Source organism: Beta vulgaris, chromosome 4 (assembly GCF_026745355.1).
Source record: "Beta vulgaris subsp. vulgaris cultivar EL10 chromosome 4, EL10.2, whole genome shotgun sequence".
Taxonomy (NCBI): Eukaryota; Viridiplantae; Streptophyta; class Magnoliopsida; order Caryophyllales; family Amaranthaceae; genus Beta; species Beta vulgaris.
The window spans coordinates 41,307,926-41,329,262 of record NC_079205.1 but is presented as its reverse complement, the minus strand read 5'-3'; the positions used below and the strand labels follow the sequence as shown (position 1 = coordinate 41,329,262).

Here is a 21,337-nt window from a genome sequence, read left to right as displayed (position 1 = left end):
TTTTGATATTCATTGTGATACCTTCCTGAGTTATGTGAAGCTGATTAAATTTTGAGGAGAAAGCAAACGTATTTTACAAACAAAAGGAAAAAACTGTTTGAATATTGTATTTTCGAGTAAAGCTTACGAAAGGTTTTATAAAGTTCTTCTATTCTCACTATATTATAGTATTTTGATAATACATTAGTATATTCTTAAATAGTTTTCCTACAAAACTTGTCTTTAGTATCAGTATGTAATTCTTTATTATTTCAAGAATTTGGAAAAATTTTCTACTCATATTTTATAAACTTTTTAGTTTGTCATAAACTATCTTTTGTACTTATTCAAATACTTTCTTTATTATGTTGATTTATTATTAAAGGCAATTATTTCGAATACCTTGAAATAGAGGTTAATTTTTTTTTTTTTCAAAGTTTAAAAGATATTTTTGAAAGTCTTATCTCTCTAGTGGTTTTATTATTACATTCCCAGCAAAGATTCTTATATTGTTTGTATTACAAAGTTGGTAAATAATTTTAAGTCAAGTTTTAAACCTTAGCGAGTTACGGGGGCGTAACTCCTTTTAAGGGGGGTAGAATGCGATAGAGTTTCACATTTTTAACTTAAAACACTATTTTTGACCAAATTTTGACTTATTTTATGAGTTATTAAGTTAGCCAACTTACTTTAATAAAAAGAATTTCATATATGTAGCTTAATTGCTGTATTTCTTAGTTGTTGATTCAAGTTTCGAGGACGAAACTTCTTTTAAGGGGGTAGTCTGTAATACTTCGTATTTTTAATAAGTTATTATTTATATTTTTAGAAAAGGTTTAGTTTTTAAAAATATTTTATTTACTAAAAAGGCTTATTATTTATTAAAAAGGCTTTTATAAAAGATTTTGAGTATTTATAAATAAATTGTAGCCCAAATAATATTGGGTCTAAGTTTACTAGTTTTAAAACCCAAGTACTTTGGTAACAAAATATTTAAAATGTTTTAAAAACAATTCCAAAAAAGGTTTGCAAAAAGAAAAGAAAAAAAAAAGATTTAAAGAAATTGCAAAAGAAAAAAAGGAAAAAGATTTAAAGAAAAAGGATTTTAAAAAGAAAAAAAAAATATTCCGCGGCAACTCACGCTGAGTGACTTGATATGTTTCATAAGTTTTGTTTTTATTATCTTTTAATTGTTTTATCTTATATAATTATATATATGGGATGATTTATATCTTTTTCAAATCTTAATTGGATAAGCGTAAATATTAGTTATACCTTAACTAGATTAGTTTATCTTTTCCCTATATTTATCTTTTAGTTTCATAATCCTATTCCGATTCTACTTTTCCAACTAGTATAAATAGGGGTCTCCACCCATCATATTCTTCACACCAAATTTGAGAAATAAATCTCTTTTCTCAAGTTTAAACTATCTCTCCCTCTTAGCCTATCTTTTCTCTTCTCCCTAGTACTTATTAATTTTCAAGATGCGTGTATTTGTAGATCTTTAATAATTGTTTTGCAAGTGTAGTATCATGTTTTTAGGAAAATACTTTGGATTGAAATATATGTTTTTATGAGTTTTATTATGAACTGCATCTATTTTATATGAACATGTTTGAATGTTTATAAATTTTATTTATGAACTTTGAATTATGTCTTTCATTTAATATATTTATAAAGTTTTATCTTTGAATTTATATTCAAATATTTTAGAAGGAGTTTGATCTTTAGATTCATGTTTATATATTTAAAAAGGAGTGTTTTTGAACTATTATTATTTTTGAAAGGTTAAACCTTAAGCAAGTTATTTTATTTATGCCTTTATATGGCTAAAGTTTTATATAAGAATTATTATTCTTTTTAAAGGAGGATTATTTCCGAAGCCTTTTTAATACTCAAAATATAAATAATAACTTACTAAAAATACTCAAAATCTTTGGGCTACAATTTATTTATAAATACTCAAAATCTTTTATAAAAGCCTTTTTAATAAATAATAAGCCTTTTTAGTAAATAAAATATTTTTAAAAACTAAAACTTTTCTAAAAATATAAATAATAACTTACTAAAAATACGAAGTATTACAAAGAAGGCCTTGGGGAGTAAGTGGGTGTATACAGAAAAGTATGATGAGAAAGGAAACCTTCAGAGACTGAAGGCAAGGTTGGTTATCTTTGGCCATCATCAGGTGGAAGGGATTGATTATGACGAAATATTTGCCCCGGTAGCAAAAATGACTACTGTTCGTACTTTCCTGGCCGTTGTAGCAGTCAAGAAATGGGAAATTCATCAGATGGATGTCCATAATGCCTTCTTACATGGAGATTTGGAGGAAGAAGTTTACATGAAAATTCCACATGGTTTTCAGGGAAATAAGTCTAATCTAGTGTGCAGGATGAAGAAATCATTGTATGGCTTGAAGCAGGCACCTAGATGTTGTTTTGCAAAATTGGCCACTGCTTTGAAAACATATGGGTTTAAGCAGTCCTATTCTGATTATTCCTTGTTTACGTTTACTCGGAATAATATTCAGTTGAATGTTCTCATCTATGTGGATGACATGATTATTGCAGGAAATGATCAAAAAGCTTTACCGAACTTCAAAGTTTACCTTGGGAAATGTTTCAAAATGAAGGATTTGGGAGCTTTGAAATATTTCCTTGGTCTTGAGATTGCCAGGGGGCCACAGGGAATTTTTATGAGTCAAAGGAAGTATGCATTGGATATCATTGCGGAGGCAGGGTTACTTAGGGCGAAACCTGCTGAGTTTCCTATGGAGCAGCATCATCAGCTGGCTGTGGCAGAGGGTCCTGTGTTTGATGGTCCGGAGAAATATCGTAGATTGATGGGCAGATTGATATATCTTGCTGTTACGAGACCTGATCAGGCATATTCTGTTCACATTTTATCACAGTTTATGCAGGTGCCTAAGGTGGTTCATTGGGAGGCCGCGTTATGCGTAGTTCGATATTTGAAGAAAAATCCAGGCCAGGGCATATTATTTCGTTCTAACAGTGATCTCCGCCTGGAGGGATGGTGTGATTCGGATTGGGCTAGTTGTCCTCTTACTAGGAGATCTGTGAGTGGGTGGTTCGTGTTGTTGGGATATTCTCCTATTTCCTGGAAGACTAAGAAGCCGCCTACAGTTTCTCGATCATCTGCAGAGGCAGAATATCGTTCGATGGCTGCTATTGTGTGTGAATTCAAGTGGTTGAAGCAGTTATTGGGTGATCTCGGAATTCAACATCCTGCAGGCATGCGATTATATTGTGATAGCCAATCTGCCTTATATATTGCCCAAAATCCGGTGTTTCATGAACGTACGAAACACATTGAGGCAGATTGTCATTTCGTTCGTGATGCCGTGACTGAAGGTCTTGTGAGTCCGTCCTATGTTCCTACTAAGTTTCAGTTGGCCGATATTTTTACCAAAGCACCTGGTAGGACTCAATTTGAATTTTTATTGTCCAAGTTGGGCATTCGTGATTTGCATGCTCCCACTTGATTATCTTTATATGATTTATCTTTATATGTTTAAGATAGACTCGAGGGATAGCATGTTATCCCTAATGGGCCCCTAGATGTAGGATGTATATATATACTTGATGGATGAATGAGATGGAGAGACAGAACACTAACCTAAACTTAACAGAAACTTTTATCTTTTTGTATGTTGGTATGGATACATTAGATATTGACAAATGGAAGGAGAGCAGTACAAGGTATGTTTATCCTGAACGTCTTTGCATTAGTAGGCTTCTAATCCATTGTTAAAACTGTAATGAAAACCAAACTTTGTAGAATTATGAGGAATTCATCTAAATGATGCTGTAGTAAACTGTGGATCAAAGATCTTTTGGAACAAAACCAAAGGAAACAAGCCTTGACCCACAAGATGCCTCCTACAATCCGAAATATAGATAAAAAGCTCATCTTATGTTTTTGCTGGCTCTTTAACATCTCAAACAGGTTGGTCGATTTGGGTCAGACTTTATAGTAGTATGTTTTCGGGTTCTGGTCATATTTGGGGCAGTTGATTTCTGGTTCGGTTCATATAATAGCTTACTCAAGACCCACATCATTCAGGTTCGGGTTGACCCAAAGCATTCAGGTTCAAGAAATCTGAAGACACCATTTCCATTTCCATTTTTTTTGGCTATACATGAAACCAAATATACATCAGATATGCCACAAATAGCAAATGCTGATCAGTCCCAGCACCACGGAGTGACCAGAACTAACACACAGCAATTCACCAACTATTACAATTCAGTAGTATAGGTTTTCTCCCATAGTTCCAAGATACTGATTTTATTGATTAATCTTGCATCTAAAGTGCTATAATACAAGTACATCTTTTTCCAAATATGCTCAAGATAAATTAGTCGCCAACAAATATGCGGCTTGTATAGCAGATGTCCTGATCCCTCTACAAAATTTAGTTTCTTAAAGCAAGGTTTCCTTTGGGAAGAAACAAAGGTAGAAACACCTTGCTCAACTGCAGCAAGTTAGTAGCAGAAGTATAAAGACAATAACTTGTAGAGGGATACCAAGATCCTGCTCTGCTAAGATAGTCGGTATCTCCCCATACAATTAAAATCCTAAAATCTTGGATATCAGCATACATAGCTCGTACCCTTCATCTTATATACACAAAATCTTTAAGCTTGTATATATCGGATTTCCACCCATTAGCATGGGGTTCCATCTTGTACACTATATACCAAGACGTAGCTTCTCAGCCGGATATACACTGCTTGTACTACCACCTTTTTGGCCCTTTTGCAATGACTTAGGCGCACCCTGTTTCATAATGTGAGTTTGTTGTTTCTTTGCCTCAGAGAGGGTCTCCCGTCTGTTCTTTCTGTAATGCATAAAAGAGGAACTTAAGAATGAAACTTCCAAAATATAGCTCTAACCAGAAGTGGATCATATTGCCATATGTACCTGAGGTGGACCAAGAAAACAGCAACGCCTAATAGTGCTGTACCCTTGACAACTGACTTCAACAATTTCCTCTGGGGCTTAGGTAGTGGTATTTCATTGTTGGTAACTTCTCGCTTTACATGTCCAGGTTCGCCCTATGTAATAAGCCAGCCAAATGGAAGAATCGATTAGTTTCATAAACCAGAAAATAACTATTTAGGTCATGTGGAAAAATAAAAAAACCACTCACTATGAATTCTTTGATTGGCAGGGACCAGGGTGACGATCTATATAGAGGTCTAGATGTATGCGACCTTAAATCTAACTACTCAGCACTAATAAGACCCATTGATTTAACAGATCACGAAAGTAATGAGAGCAAAATGTGAGACAAATCAAAAGTAAAAATTTAGATAAACCTTTTTCCCCCTTAAATTTCCAAGACCAGAGGCATGAAATTCATACAAAAAGATAGAGATTCACATGCAAAGCAAGATGCATATTAGAGTTTCAGCTGATAATTTAGTATTTATATTCACCTCTTTCACACATTGACTATTCTTATCGCTTGTATCTTCAAAATTTTCGAGAGATTGGGCATCTGGTTCAGGATCACAAAGGGCAGTAACGCAACTATTAACAAGAATTGTTTCATTCAGGTTTATAGGTTTCCCATTAACATCTTCACCCGGATCATGATTACCCTCCGACCCCTCCGCAGCACCATGACAGTCTACTGAGCATACTGTGTTGTTCTTGGCCACCACCACATAAGGGGAAGAATTCCCATCCATGTGAGGCATGTCCAATGAATTATTTGCATTGCCACCAATAAAACCATTGTCAGAGTGTTCTGCGTGATCTGGTGTCACCATATTGCCATCAAATGCCTGTTTGTCATGCTTAATTTGACAACAGGGAATATCTGCACCGATAATGGTGTCCCTGTCAGGGGGTAATGAGATAGATGTCGCACTTTCAGCAACAAATTTTGCAGAAATATCATTATCATTGTCTAACTCATCACAGCAAGAAGTCCCTCCACCATTTGTATCTTCCGTAAATGTTTTGGACCCATGATTCTCATTATTACATGAAAAATCATGATATACTGAGGGCTTGGAAACATAGGAATTCTGTATTAATAGTTCGATGGGGAGGTCCACATCATTAGTCTTAGCATGATGATAGGGTTTACCAATATTAGGATCTACTTCACAGCCAAATGGCTCATTACTATTTGACAATGCATCCTCATGAATAAATCTAGGAACCTCACCTAAGTCCAACCTCTTGTCACGATGAAGTTTAGAAGGATTATTCAAAGTTTCAAGATGTTCATTGCACATATCCTTCCCACTTGGATAAAAATCACGAGAACAAGTTGTATCTTCATCTTCTATATCATGGGTGACATGGTCTACCTCGTCATCATTGGCATTGCCATCTTTACAGTTCCCGGAATCCAAATGGCTAGTTCCCCAATCAATAGGGACATGGCTCACATTACTAATTCGATACCCATGATTAGTATTCATATCTAGTTCTGGAACTTTACCACTGATACGTGAGCCAAGGCAGTTTGAGGACGGCACGTTGAGCTCCTCATCACTGTAGTATTGTGATGAAGGTGAACCAACCGACTCAACGTTAGATGGTGATAGGTATTCACACTGATCATCGTCCTCATTTTTAGAGTCTCTTATGCTTAGCTGTAGAGCTGAAATATCTCCTCCAACTACTTGTGAACCTGAAATATTCGGAGATTCAGCATCATAAGCATAGTCTGAAGATCCAATAGATTCAGCAACCGCAAAGCTGCTTTCAGCCTCATCACAGTTGTCTGAGTAACCATTACTAACAGCGGAGGCTGAATTAGACATTCTCTGAAAATGGCACTTACAATTTGTCAGAAATATAGAGAACATTCAGAACAATGGCAATAGATTCTCTTTACCAGTTTCCATAAAAATGGAAAGAAACACTGAGGATAATGTTAAATGGAGTTAAAGTTGCTTGTTATCCCTGAATCTTTAATGTTATTATTTCAATTTATTTATCAAGAGGAAAGGTGAAACATACCCGCCAAAATCTAACTCTTGAAACATTTTCTCCTTCCTGTTCAACGGACACTGAAGAGCTAGACTGTGACCTCTCCAGGTTCTTACGAATGCACTCAACCATATCAGTTGGCATGGTTAGAGTACAAGTAACACTATCAAAATCAGGAACCTATAAAAGTTTATAATTATTAAAACAATAGGTTAAACAAACTAAATAAGATACAAAAGCTAGACCCATAACTCTGACGTCCTTACATTTAAATCTCTTGACCTTGTTTTCTTTGAAAGAGAACGTAAGCACATGCAAACTTTTCGAGTATTCCTCTTTTCCACAACATCAGAGGGAGTGAAGAGATCAATTCCATTCATGCCCAGACTTTTGCACATCTGCAAAATGAAAATGAAGGGTTTCAAAAAGCTAGGACATACAGGCAGTCCCAAGATTACTATCCTTGCATGCCATTGTACTCAAAGCGTTACAGTAGCTGGCTTTAGATGCTGAATGATCCAAATATCCTAATTAATATAGTGACACAGTAGTCCACTAAAGTAAGGTTCTAATATTTGCAAGTCAGACCGTTTCACAAATCCTGTTCTGACGAAATGCAAAAGTGAAATTTTAACTGATATACTCTAACCAGATATTGTAGAAAGCACGCAGAATTGTATGCAAAATGAGAATTTAAAGAGCAGGAGGAAACCAACTATTGATGCACCAACACAAAAAGCTGGTCCTTTGAGTAAACCCTACCCTTAAAAACGAATCAACATTATAATAAGGCATATAACTTCGGGTACTCTTGTTCGACGGGAGGGATTTCCGTTCATACACTTTTAGCTGAGTTTCATCCACTGAAAGGGTTGGTAGAATTCTTGGTATCACCTCAGACACTTCAAATCTACAAAACATAGAGAGGAAAGCAGATTAACCAACAACTGAAAATAAGTCTAGAGACACAAAAATATTGTACGTACAAGTAGTATTATTTATAAATTTGGGTCTCAATTGATTGATTACCCATAGTACATGCATTTGATATGCAATATGTTAGGACATCCACACATTGCTATACAGTTCTCAAGAAGAATCCATATGTGAGTATGTAGTCCTACATAGATAACAAACTGAAGGGAGACTAGTCACAGGGCTACTTCACCTATAGACAATCAATTTAGCATGGAACCTCGACGGTCTTGACATCCAAAAGGTAGTAAATATGTCATCCTCCAAGGTTAATTAAGAATATTTTATATAGAACACATATAGCAGAAATTATGTAATGTGATGAGTAATGACTGATCAAAGAGCAGCTAATTTCAACCTGTCTTCTCAAAAGTTTATAATCGCAAGACTAGTCAATGTGCATTGGGAGCTAAATGGTGTTGTACACTGCTGTAGCCTACAATTGTGCGCAAGCAATACACAAAGGCAGGTAACTAAAAGACCCCCCCTCCCTACCCCCGCTCTTCCCTGCTTAGTTTTGATGATACCATGCAAATTAACTTTCTGGCTGCACATCCAACTATCCAATATCAATGGCTGGTAAGGTTTTCCATTGCATGCATAAAGAGTAGTGTTTAAAAAAAATACTAGACAGGAAGTTAGAGGAAACATAGTCAACTTATATTAGCACAAAGAAAGAAGATCTTACAGCAGCTCTCCATCTGCAAGTAAATCTGAGATGTTCGTCTGCTCATCAAATCTTATCTGTAATAATTCTCCAAGCCATATTCTTGCTTGAGTCTGTTTCATAAAGTGCAATAGAACATTGAGTTTGATAATTGCTTAAAAGCTTATCAAATTGGTGGAAAATGGAAATAATAGTCTATAAAGAAAAAAACATTTTTTCTTGGTTTTGTGAAGACTCCGTTACTATTGTAGACTTTCTTGATTCGTAATGATAGTCAAGGAGGAGTTATGCTCTCTCCCTTTTTCAAAACTTTTTAATCCTTCATTCAATAAAAAATATTACCTGTTAAAATTTTGAAATTTTCTTCAATCATAGTCCTTCCTCATTTAAAATATATATATCAAAGGAAGTTGTAGCTAAAATAAACTTTAAAAAATATATGTGTAGTAAAAAAAAAAGTTTATGATTGAAAAATAAATTAACATAACTAGAGCACTTTTCAAAAAATTACAAAACCAAAGACATAAAATTTTAATTTTACTTTAAAAAATACAATAACAATACCAACATCCATTAACAAGTAACAAAAGTACCGAGAAAACAACTTTTTCATCAAGTAATTCTTATATTTTGTATTTATACCACATAATATTTGATTAGAACTAATGATGATTGTAAATTACATCATTCAAAATTACATTTAGATGAAATTTAATAATAATTGCTCAAATAATTCATGCACGCATCGCGTGCAAAAAAAGCTAGTATGTACATATTTGACTCCATATACTTTGTAGGGCATTAAATTACAAAAGGTCTTATTTCGAAACATGTTGGCTGTTGGATGACAAATGTGAAGCAGTGGTCCGTGAAGCTTGGGACAAATCTAGTGGGGCCCCCATTACTGGGCGTATGGAGTCCATGGCCCATACATTGTTGACTTAGAGTACTGAAACTTTTAAGAAGCTAGGGAAGCAGATTGAGGTAGTAGAAAAAGAACTCTTGTCGGCCCAACAACAACCCGTTTCTGATGTGAGTTGTAATGTTTGTGTGGAGCTTGAGAAAAAACTTGATGATTTGCACGCGAAACATGAAGCTTATTGGTATTTGAGATCTAGAGTAGCGGAGGTGAAGGATGGGGACAAAATACTAAATATTTTCACCATAAAGCTTCTCAACGTCGGAAACGGAACTATGTTAAAGGTTTATTTGATGCACAAGGGACTTGGTGTGATGATGCAGATAGAATTGAAAATATTTTTACATCTTATTTTGATTCGATATTCACTTCAACTAATCCTTCTTATTCAAATTTTTGTGATGTGTTGAAGTTTATTGATCCTGTAGTATCTGATGCATGTAATCAACAGCTTATGAGACCTTACACAAAAGATGAGATTTTCATAGCCCTTCAGCAAATGCATCCCTGCAAAGCTCCTGGCCCTGATGGTATGCATGCTATCTTCTACCAGCGATTCTGGCATATTGTTGGTGATGACGTAACCTTATTTGTTAGTAATATTTTACATGGCTCCTCTTCTCCTAGCTGTGTTAATAATACTAATATTGCCTTGATTCCTAAAGTGAAAAATCCTACGAAGGCTGCAGAATTTAGGCCTATTGCTCTATGCAACGTTCTTTATAAGCTGGTCTCCAAAGCAATTGTGATGCGAATGAAAGAATTTCTTACTCAGATGATTTCTGAACAACAAAGTGCTTTTGTTCCTGGGAGACTCATTACTGATAATGCTCTTATTGCTATGGAAGTCTTTCATTCTATGAAGAACAGGAGTCGTAGTCAGAGAGGTACTATTGCTATGAAGCTAGATATGAGCAAAGCCTATGACAGGGTGGAGTGGGCTTTCTTAGGAAGCTTCTGCTCACTATGGGATTTGATGGAAGATGGGTGAATTTGATTATGAAATGTGTTTCTACTGTCACCTATTCCTTCATTATTAATGGAGGTGTCTGTGGTTCTGTTATTCCTGCTCGTGGACTTCGCCAGGAAGACCCTCTTTCTCCTTATCTTTTTATTATGATCGCTGATGCTTTTTCTAAAATGATTCAGAAGAAAGTTCAGGAAAAGCAGATTCATGGAGGTAAAGCCAGCCGTAGTGGTCCAGAAATTTCTCATCTTTTCTTTGCTGATGACAGTTTACTCTTCACTAGAGCCACCCGACAGGAATGCACTGTTATAGTTGATATCCTCAACCATTATGAATTAGCATCCGGGCAGAAAATTAATTATGAAAAGTCGGAAGTCTCATTTAGCAAGGAGTTAGCATCGCTCAGAGATCAGATTTGACAAACATTCTGAACATGCGGCAGGTTGACAAGCACGAGAAGTATCTTGGTATCCCCTCTATCTCTGGTAGGTCAAAGAAAGTAATATTTGACTCACTAGTAGATAGAATTTGGAAGAAACTCCAAGGTTGGAAAGAGAAGTTGTTATCTAGAGCTGGGAAAGAAATTTTGCTGAAGTCTGTTATCCAGGCCATCCCTACTTATCTTATGGGTGTTTACAAAATTCCGTGTATGGTTATCCAGAAGATTCAGTCAGCTATGGCTCGATTTTGGTGGGGAAGCTTAGATTCGCAAAGAAAGGTTCATTGGAAGAGTTGGGATTCTATGTGCACCTTGAAATGCTTGGGAGGCATTGGGTTTTAAAGATCTCAAAGTTTTTAATGATGCGTTGTTAGGAAGGCAGGCATGGAGACTAATTCGTGAGCCTAACTCTCTTTTTGGTAGAGTGATGAAAGCTAAATATTTTCCTAATTGTGATTTCTTGGATGCCCCTCTTGGTTATTCAAGTAGTTATTCATGGAGTAGTATTTGGAGTTCGAAAGCTCTTGTTAAAGAGGGAGTGGTGTGGAGAGTTGGGAATGGGACACAAATCAGAGTGTGGGATGATCCTTGGATAGTTGATGAAAATGGTCGCTTTATTCGAGTGAGAAAGAATCCTAACTTAACTATGGTAAGTGATTTGATTGATGTAGAGAGTATGGAGTGGAGAACAGATGTTCTTGATTCTTGGTTTAATGAGAGGGACATTAGGTGTATTCTCGGCACACCTCTTAGTTCGGTTCCGGTGAAGGATGAACTTACATGGGCATTTACAAAGGATGCTAATTACTCTGTGAAGACGACCTATATGATCGGGAAAGGTGGAAATCTTGATAATTTTCACCAATCTTGGGTGGATATTTGGAGTATGGAGGTCAGTCCCAAGGTTCGTCACTTTCTCTGGCGACTTTGTACCAATTCTCTTCCTGTCCGTAGCTTGCTTAAATACCGTCACATGACGGATGATGATTCATGTCCCTGGGGATGTGGTATGATAGAAACGCAGAATCATGCAATTTTCGAGTGTCCTAAGCTTGCAGATATGTGGATTGATAGTGGTTGTCATGTGTTGCTTGATAATGACCCTGCTGCTTCTATGTGTGATACATTAGCAAGGTGGCGCAGCTTGGATAATAAAATAAAAATTAGAGGAGCTTACTTGGCATGGTGTTTATGGGGAGCGAGCAATGGATTGATTTTCAACAACAAAATCACGCCACATGTTGTATTGCTGGGACGTGTCTCACAATTGGTGGAAGAAAATGATAAGTATGCTGGGCGCATTTACAAAGTGATTAAGAATGCTTCAGGTAGCAGCCCACGCCAATGGATTGCTCCCCCTGCAGGTGTCACGAAAATTAATGTTGACGCATGCCTCACTGTCGAAGGATGGGTGGGAATTAGTGCCATAGCTCGAAGGTCAAATGGTGATGTAGTTTTTGCTGCCACACGTCGAGTTAGAGCGTATTGGGCTCCTGAAATTGCGGAAGCTAAAGCCATTGAAATGGCTGTGAGGTTGGGCAAAAGATATGGCCTGCAAGAGGTCATCCTGGAATCGGATTGTCAAGTTGTTATTAATCGCCTCTCTAAGCATGCTATTTTTCTGTCAGATATAGATATTATCCTCTTCAACATTTTATCCTCTTGTGTTTGTTTTTCTTCTGTTTTATGGTCGCATGTTAAACGCGATGGGAATTATGTAGCACATCATCTAGCTAAGCTCATCCCTTTTGGGGTTGAACAGATTTGGGAGAACCATTGTCCTCCGGAGGTGGCTCCCTATGTTTTGATGGACAATTTGTCCTTGAGTTAATATATTTGCTACTTTTCCCCTCAAAAAAAAAAATTACAAAAGGTCAAAGGGGCGAGAAAGAACATCCCTTCTCCAACACCCCCCTCCAAACAATTTTAGCATATCCTACAAGGTCAGTGTGGTTTGATATACAGATTTGCTAAGCTCAATATACACAAAATATTATAGTCAATATTAGTCAGATAAGTGCTCATAAGTGTGACTAAGTTTTAGGCTCGTCGATTTGATGGAAAAGTAAATATCCAAATTATAGTTGATAAGACGTAATAGTGCAACTAAACTGTAGTAGTCCCCAATTGTCGCCAAAAGGGCAAAAAATTACCATTTTTTGCTCAAAAAGAAAACTAAAAGCCGTGAATATATAACATTTTGCCCTACAAGTGAAAGGACCAGTTAAATGCTCTCATATTGGTACTTTTGGACCCAAATCTCTAAGTTCAAAAAACTAGTGGAGGAAAGTGAAAGATCGGTAATACTAAAGTGAAATAACAATTAGGCTATATGAAAGTAGCTATACCTATTTAAAAATACTCTTAAACAAACAACTAATACATTCAATTAGTCAAATCGACTAATAAAATCAGCAAGTCAAGCCGCTAATACTATCGGCTAAAAGCTACTACTCCATCCGTCCCAATTTATTTGCTACATTTTGTCATTTAGGTGTGTCCCAATTTATTTGCTACATTTGCAAATATTTTCATATATAGTACGTAGGTCCCACACTTTATTTACAAATTTGCCATCACTCACTCCTTGGTTTTCGTAAATATTTCCATATATAGTACATAGGTCCCACAATTTACCTATTTGCTTTTTTGTTAATTCTTGTCATGGCAGTGGTCCCACTCCCTCCTTGGTCTTTGTGATAAAGCAAATGTAGCAAATAATTTGGAACAGAAGGAGTATTAACTAACAGTTAATTGTCAAATTTGGTCATTATGAAGTGACCCCTTGTCTAAAAATGTCTCTTTAGGAACAAAAAGTGAGGTAAAATAATAATAATGGCGCACACGAGACTTGCTACCAAAAGTGTGCTTAATTGATACTTAGCATATAATTACCAACCATGGTTTCTTTATTACTCCACAATAAAATAAAATTAATAGCGTGGTGTTAACAGTTAAAAAATAATCAAGGATAATAGTTAGCTCAAGTGGTAGAGCGCTCCTCCTTGGCCCTTGAGGTCAGGAGTTCGATCCTTACCCCAGCATTATATTGGGGTATTTCCTTAGCATACCTTACCAGCCAATGTAGAATCTGGTATGTCTTGGCCTGGTGGATTAAGATTGAAGTCTGTGAACGATAGGTTACAGTTTCGAATTCTTCTTTCCTTTTTTTTACGGTGGTGTTCGTGACTCATATGCATAGGGAAAAAAAAAAAAAAAAACCAAAGAAAAACCGTATCCCTTTTTTTTAGTAATTTCCTGAAAATAAGGGATAGACATACCAGCACTGCTAAATACTCAACTCCAACTTTTCTCTCAAAATAACTCCACCTTCTATAATTTCACCAAAAAATGGTACTAAAAAAAAGGCAATGATATTTATTGCCTTCAAACCGTTTGTAGATATTCTCCCATTTTAACAACTAATCAGTATTCTATTCAATCAAAATAAACAAATAAAACACTTCCCTAATAAGTAATAATAGTACAAACTACATCTCAATAAATCAGCTACAATAGAGTGCAAATAAACCACGTCTAAATATAAAAATTTGGACCAACCCATAAAAAGAAAAATCCCACAAATAATCATCTTAAACTGTTATGTATCACACTAGAAATAAATAAATCCAAAAGAAAAAAACTAGTAAATTCAACAAAGGTCAAATAAATAAAAAGTAAAAAAACAAGACCTGCAAGAAAGCATCGTCAAGCTCTCGGAAGTTAGACTCAGCAGACGACGTTGTTTCCTGCACCGGCGACTCCGCCGTTAAAGCGGGCATTTTTTGCTGCCGCCGTTAGTTGTTCCCGCCAAAAAGAAATGAGGAGAGAGAAAGTTCAACTAAACAAAAAAAACAGTGAGAGAGCATAGACAGATAGAAAGTTTGTGGGGCTTTTGCTGCTTTTGGGAGTGGGGAGATGTGATCCTGAAAGTGTGAAGCTCTTTTTCTTTCTCCTTTTTGTTTTTCTTGCTACTCTGTATTTTCTATATGTTTTTAGTTTTGCTATTATTGTATGATGAGTAGAAAAGACAAAGAATTAATTCGGAGAGCTGGAAGGTGATTTGGTAATTGTTGTTTGCTATTATCTTACATTCTTACTAGACTGCTTTGCTTTTGTATGGCTCACTTTTTTTTTTTTTTGGGACTAGTAATAGTAGCTTTAAGGTCTGAATTATGTTTCCAGTTATTCTTCTATGCAAAATCTAACAAGCGTTATTGGGACATTAGATAAGATAATTGAAAATGAAGGGTCTTCAACTTTTCTTTTCTTTTTTAAATAAGTGGAAGGAAATTGGGAATCTTATTTTGCAAGGGGTAAGAATCGAACCTTTATCATACGGGTGGAACTTGAAAGGAGTGTCTCCAACCAGCTTGTCAACCTTAATTCTTTGGATCATTGGTAAAATTGGTCTCAACATCACAAACTATGGCGTTAGTGCACCCAACCCCACCAACTTTAACTAGTATCCAAAACACATAGGTTAAAAGAGTAAATCATTCTCCTAAATTTAATATTTAATTGAAATTTCATATTCAATTCCATCGTTAATTTGTTCAATATATATGGCAAGTACGAAGAAGAAAAGATTATTTAATATTACATCAATTTAAATTCATTACGTATATCAGACTTTTTATAAGGGAGACATCATCTTCCTTTTCCTTTTACTTATATAATATAGATTTGCATTTGTATATGACTCTGTCTCACTAATTCATGTACCATTTACTGTAAAACTCCTTCAAATATAATTGAACTGAAATTTTTATACGACATCTTATAATTTGTATATCAACTCTCTATCAAACTAAGGGCATGTTCTCTTCAGCATAAAACAACTGAACTAAACTTAATTGAACTGAACTGAGCTGAACTGAATTGAATTGAATTGAATTAAATTGAATGTAATAAATATATAAATAATATTTTAACAATAGTAATATGAATATTAAATAATAATTATAATGATAAGTAACAATAATGAATAATAATAATGAATAACAATAATAATAATAGAATTTTGAATATTTTAAACGATAGTTATAAATAAATAATATTAGTAATCATAAATTAATAATAATAATTGATGATAATAATGATAATTAATAATAATTATTTTATATTATTTGTATTAATATATTAATACTTGATGATGATTATATAATAACAACAATATCAAAGAAGTAAATTAATATTGCTATTTTAATAATTAAATTTAATAATATAATAATATTTGATAATAAAAATAATGATTGGATCGGACCGCAAAAATTGCATCATAAATCGTTTTGACGCGTTTTGATTGGTTTATGGGCTAAAAAACATGGGTTTGTTTGTGTTTTGACCTATATCATGTTCCTCCTAATAATAATAGTAATAATGATGAGTAAATCTATAATAAAAAAATATAGAAACAATAATAATAATAATAATAATAATAATAAGAATAATAATAATAATAATAATAATAATAATAATAATAATAATAATTAATAGTAATGGATATAAAAATAAATAATAATAATAATAATAATAATAATAAGAGTAATTAGTAAAATAAATTATACCAACATAATAATAATATTTAACAAAATGGATATAAAAGAATGGAGCTGAACTGAACTGAACTGAACTGAATTGAATTGAACTAAGCTGAACTGAACTGAACTGAAAATAAGTTGGGGAGAACAGGCCCTAATTATTATGATGAGTAATGCTTATTATGGTATTATGTCTATTTATATTTACAATATTATACAAAACAATCTCTTTTTAAAAATTTGATTGTCATTTAAAAATTTAAAAAAACTAATTTGAACCTGGTGCACACTAATTAGTGTGCACCCGATCCATATCACGTGAGTTTATGATAGTGTATATTGATATGATATAGTGTATGTTAAAATGATATAGTGTATGTTAAAATGATATAGTGTATATTAAAATGATATAGTGTATGTTACAGTGATATAGTGTATGTTAAAGTGATATAGTGTATGTTAAAGTGATATAGTATCTGTTATAATGATATAGTGTATGTTAAAATGATATAGTGTATGTTAAAGTGATATAGTGTATGTTAAAGTCATATATAGTGTGTGTTAAAATGGTATAGTGTATGTTACAATGATATAGTGTATGTTAAAGTGATAGTGTATGTTAAAGTGATTTAGTGTGTGTTAAAATGATATAGTGTATGTTACAATGATATAGTGTATGTTAAAGTGATATAAGGTGTGTTAAAATAATTTTACAACAATCAGTACAACTGATGTTGTAATGATATAGTGTATGTTAAAGTGATATAGTGTATGTTAATGTGATATATTGTATGTCAAAGTGATATAGTGTATGTTACAATGATGTAGTACTGTATGTCAAAGTGATAGTGTATGTTAAAGTGATTTAATGTGTGTTAAAATGATATAGTGTATGTTATAATGATATAGTGTATGTTAAAGTGATATAGTGTATGTTAAAGTGATATAGGGTGTGTTAAAATCAGTTTACAACAATCAGTACAACTGACGAAACCTCCTTTTCCACCATTTTTGTTGTCAGATATCAGTTGAAGAACTTCGCTCGCATCTTTCAAACTTGACGCTCGACTAATCAACTCATCGTCCAACACTAACTTCTCTCCTTCTTCATCATCTGCGACGTCATTTCGAGTTTCGCTAGCAGAAGCTCGGACAGAAACGAAAATGGCGGAAGAATTCCAGAAAGCGAGAGAAGAAGAAGAAGGTTCGATATTGTTCCGAAGAAGCAGAAGAAACATGCTTTTATGGTGAGAATTGCATGGAGGAGAGAGAAAAGGACAGTAAGAATGAGAGAGAAGAAATTGAGTTCGCAAGTTTAGTGCCATGGTTAATGGAAGCGAAGAATCTTCACTTTCTCTCTCCTCTGTATGTCAGTTTTGAGTATGAGGGATGAAGAAAGAAAGGATGAAGATTGAGCGCGGGTCACGTGCCTGGGCCTGGTCCACACTATTTTTAGTGTGAATCGGGTCCATGCAAGTCGGATTGTTTAAAATTAGGTTGATTGAGTTGTAAATTAAACTTTCGATAAGTAACATATAAAGTAGCGATCAAATTAATCTAAATTGGCAATGATTTAGAATTGATCAGATACATAGAGATTTGGTGATTATAATTGTCCGATCACTTCCTATTATTACAACATTACAATAAGTTGGCTGATCTTGACCTAAAATTTCCCAAATGAATAGCCATGATGCTACTTGTTTAAGACTTAGGCTATGCACACGTTGCAAAAAAGCAAAAAAAACAATTTCAATTGACATGTGTACGAAAGACATTTGCTTGCATGAATTCGATTTAAGCAAGTTCTTTCAACTTTATATAATAGAGTGATTATTGATTTCAATGTGAGTCATTTTAACACTCATGTAATAGAAGAAATGATGATGTTATTTCCCTAAGAACACTACAAGAGGGGGGTGAATTGTAGGTGTAAAAATAAACGTAACTTTTTGCGGAAATTAAAACTTAAACGAATAAACAAGCTAAAGGAACACAAGGGATTTTTACGAGGAAAAATTCTTGGGCCCAACAAGAAGAAACAACCTCGACCACTAGGGATTTTAAAACTCAACACTTTCACTAATTAGGCCAAACAACTTTGTTACAACCTAATTCTAACTCGAGCCACACCTTGAGTTCCTAAACTCAAGTTCCTGAGCCACTGTTCCCTTAACGACAGTTCCTCTCAACTTCACTCGAAGTTTTCTCACACATACAAGCTTCACTAAAAGCCTCTCTCTTACAGAATTTCACTCAAAGTTCCCTTACCCCAAAAACCAAGATACAATTGATCGAAATAAGCTTAGTGGAATTAGAGTAAGAAGGCAAAGAACAAATGGCTATTATGAGAGAATGAAGGCACTGACACTTAATAAGTTAAACTCACTTAATTACTTAGTCAGACACAATTTGAACTTATCTAGACTTCTATATTTATAGTGTTAATCATGAAGAACGTGGAATTAAAACTGGAGTACATGTTTAGTCAATTAACCCATGATGTTCCTTCCCCTAAGGAACACGTTTCTCATTTATGCCATGATCCATGAACTATAAATGAACGTGGATATATTTCAGCCATTACTCCTAAGTAATAGGAGTTCCTTGAGCTTTATCCGAAAATCAGTTTTATAAAAACTCTTTTTATCTTTAAAACTGAATTTTTAATCTTTAAGAAAATAATATCTTTTAAAAAATCTTTCTAAAACCGGATATTTATTTTCTTATTTTCCGAAAAATAAAATCTTTTTCCAAACAGATTTTCTTTTTAAAACTGATTTTATCATTTGAAATTAGATATAACTAATTTCCTATAATTTAGGCATGACTTACTCAATATTTTTAACCGTTATAATTTCACGCCTAAGTCTAGTTCCTTTTATTAACTAAGTTCCTTTAACATATTGTTAGTGCCACTTAGTTTGTTCCTTACAAAGGAACAAACTCTCATTCTCAAAAAACTGCCACTGTTCCTTACCATTCTTTCTTTGTTCCTTTACATTGGAACTAGAAAATAAAACGCCTAGCTTCTATTCTTCTTGATCCAATGCTTGCTCCAGTATCAACATAGAAACTTCTTTACTTAGCCTTTGAAATCCTCTCTTGACTTCTTCTTGACTTCGTATTATCCCAGTTCCTTTATTGATACCTTAAACACCATACACTTAAATAACTCATTAGTTCACTACTTAGTTTGTTCCTTTGTTTCTTTGTCATTATCAAAACTAGGGTTCAACAATTTCCCCCTTTTTGATGATGACAACAAAGGTACAAACTAAGGAAAATAACAAATAATATAAGTGAATGATAATAAAAACATAAAGAAGAAAATGAAAAATAAAACACAATTATGTAAGTAACTGAATTTTGATTTTTCATTTACCTTAACCTATTTTTGATTTTTCATTTACCTTATCCATTTTTTTCAATTTTCAATTTTTTTTCAAGTTTATGTACAGTTTGTTCCTTAAATCATTTCCCCCCTTTGTCATCCTCAAAAAGAAGAAACTCTGCATGTATTGATGAATTGATTTAACACCTTAAGACCAATATACAAGCACCATTGTGGTTAAGTTAGAAAATCAAAGAGTAAACTTGCTCAAACATCAATCACATAATACTAGCCATTCCAAGGAAGAAATTATGCAAATCATTTAGAAACATAGACATAATAGCAAAAGTCATTGATTATATAGCACTTGTTCCATAACAAAACAAAGAAAGAAAAGAAAAAGGATAAACAAAAGTTGTGTTCCTTGATTAAAGAAACAGGAACAACAAAAAAAAACTAAGAAAGGGAAGGGGAATGGTGTTCCTCTACAACTTCTTCTTCAACCACATCCTCAATTTTTCATCACCACCCCATGAGTTGAGTCCAACCTGTTCCTTCACTCCTCCAAGGCACGGCCATAGTGTCCATCTTCTTTTGTTGCGCAACCACGTATCACTCAAGTCTTCATAAGACTTACATTGTATCAGTTTTGGCATCCAAAGTCCAATGAAGATGATTATAAAATTTATCATATGTTGAGCAGGAAGACAACATCATTAACCCAGTTAGCATCATCCGGAGTTCCTGTTCCTTACCCTTGGAACTGAGGCAGATGGGGGATTTTGTGAAGGAACTGGAGGGGTTAGATGGAAGGTCATCTGTTCCAGGAATGGAAACAGAAGGTGAAGGGTGATAAATGGGAGGAAGAATGGTGGTGTGGGTGGAAGAGTTGTGGAGGTGGAAGCAAAAGGATTTGGGCCTTTTATTTCATCCTTCAACTGCTCAAAACTGGAAGGAACAGAGAAGGATGAAGGTGAAATGGAGGGATTTGTGAAAGGAACAGAGAGTTTGGAGATGGTGGTGGAGTAGGTTCCTTGAGAGTGAGGGTTCCTGTTCCTCATTATCCGAAAGGACATAAGGAGAGTCCTTGTTGGAAGGAACAGAAACTGAGCAATTTTTCACGAGTGCTCTTCCTCACTCTCGAGGAACAGAGGTTTAGGCTTATGGCAATGTGTTTGCGCCTCTTAGGTTTTGGTTCCTCCGGTTAGGAACAGGTTCATCCAAGATAACTCATTATCTTCTTCTAAGTCAGTTTAGGCAGTTTTCTTTTCTGAGGAACTGGAGCCATCCTCCTTGAATGAGACACCTTCTTGGACAGACAACCAAGTCCATTTAGGGTCTTCTCATTCAAGATGTTCCCTTGTTTGACTTATGTGGTCCAACCGTAAGTCTTACTTCAAAGTGATGAAGTAAAGAAGTTATCAAGGCACCGTACCCAATTACACAATTGTTCTCAATACAGTGAGTTAAGTGTTGAATGAAGAGGGAAGGGAAATTGATTTGTATGTGGTGGTCCAAGCAAAACATGTAACA

General features: G+C 34.5%; 1 protein-coding gene across 3 annotated transcripts; it reads right to left on the bottom strand.

The window, feature by feature from the left end:
• Positions 1 to 4,274: 4,274 nt before the first annotated feature.
• LOC104891212 (hypothetical protein) lies at positions 4,275 to 15,006 on the bottom strand. 3 transcript variants are annotated; one of them, XM_010676873.4, is made up of 8 exons: positions 14,620 to 15,006; positions 8,624 to 8,715; positions 7,723 to 7,870; positions 7,227 to 7,358; positions 6,991 to 7,140; positions 5,448 to 6,794; positions 4,930 to 5,063; positions 4,275 to 4,846 (listed from the first exon to the last, which is right to left on the bottom strand). In XM_010676873.4, the coding sequence occupies exons 1-8, from the start codon at positions 14,707 to 14,709 to the stop codon at positions 4,699 to 4,701; spliced, it is 2,241 nt and encodes a 746-aa protein (XP_010675175.2). In that variant the 5' UTR covers positions 14,710 to 15,006; the 3' UTR covers positions 4,275 to 4,698. The 3 variants fall into 3 exon arrangements, with proteins under 3 accessions (XP_010675175.2, XP_048499082.1, XP_019104609.2); XM_048643125.2 differs by lacking the exon at positions 8,624 to 8,715; XM_019249064.3 differs by lacking the exon at positions 14,620 to 15,006 and having other exon boundaries at positions 7,802 to 7,870; positions 8,624 to 8,638.
• Between the last annotated feature and the right edge of the window lie 6,331 nt (positions 15,007 to 21,337).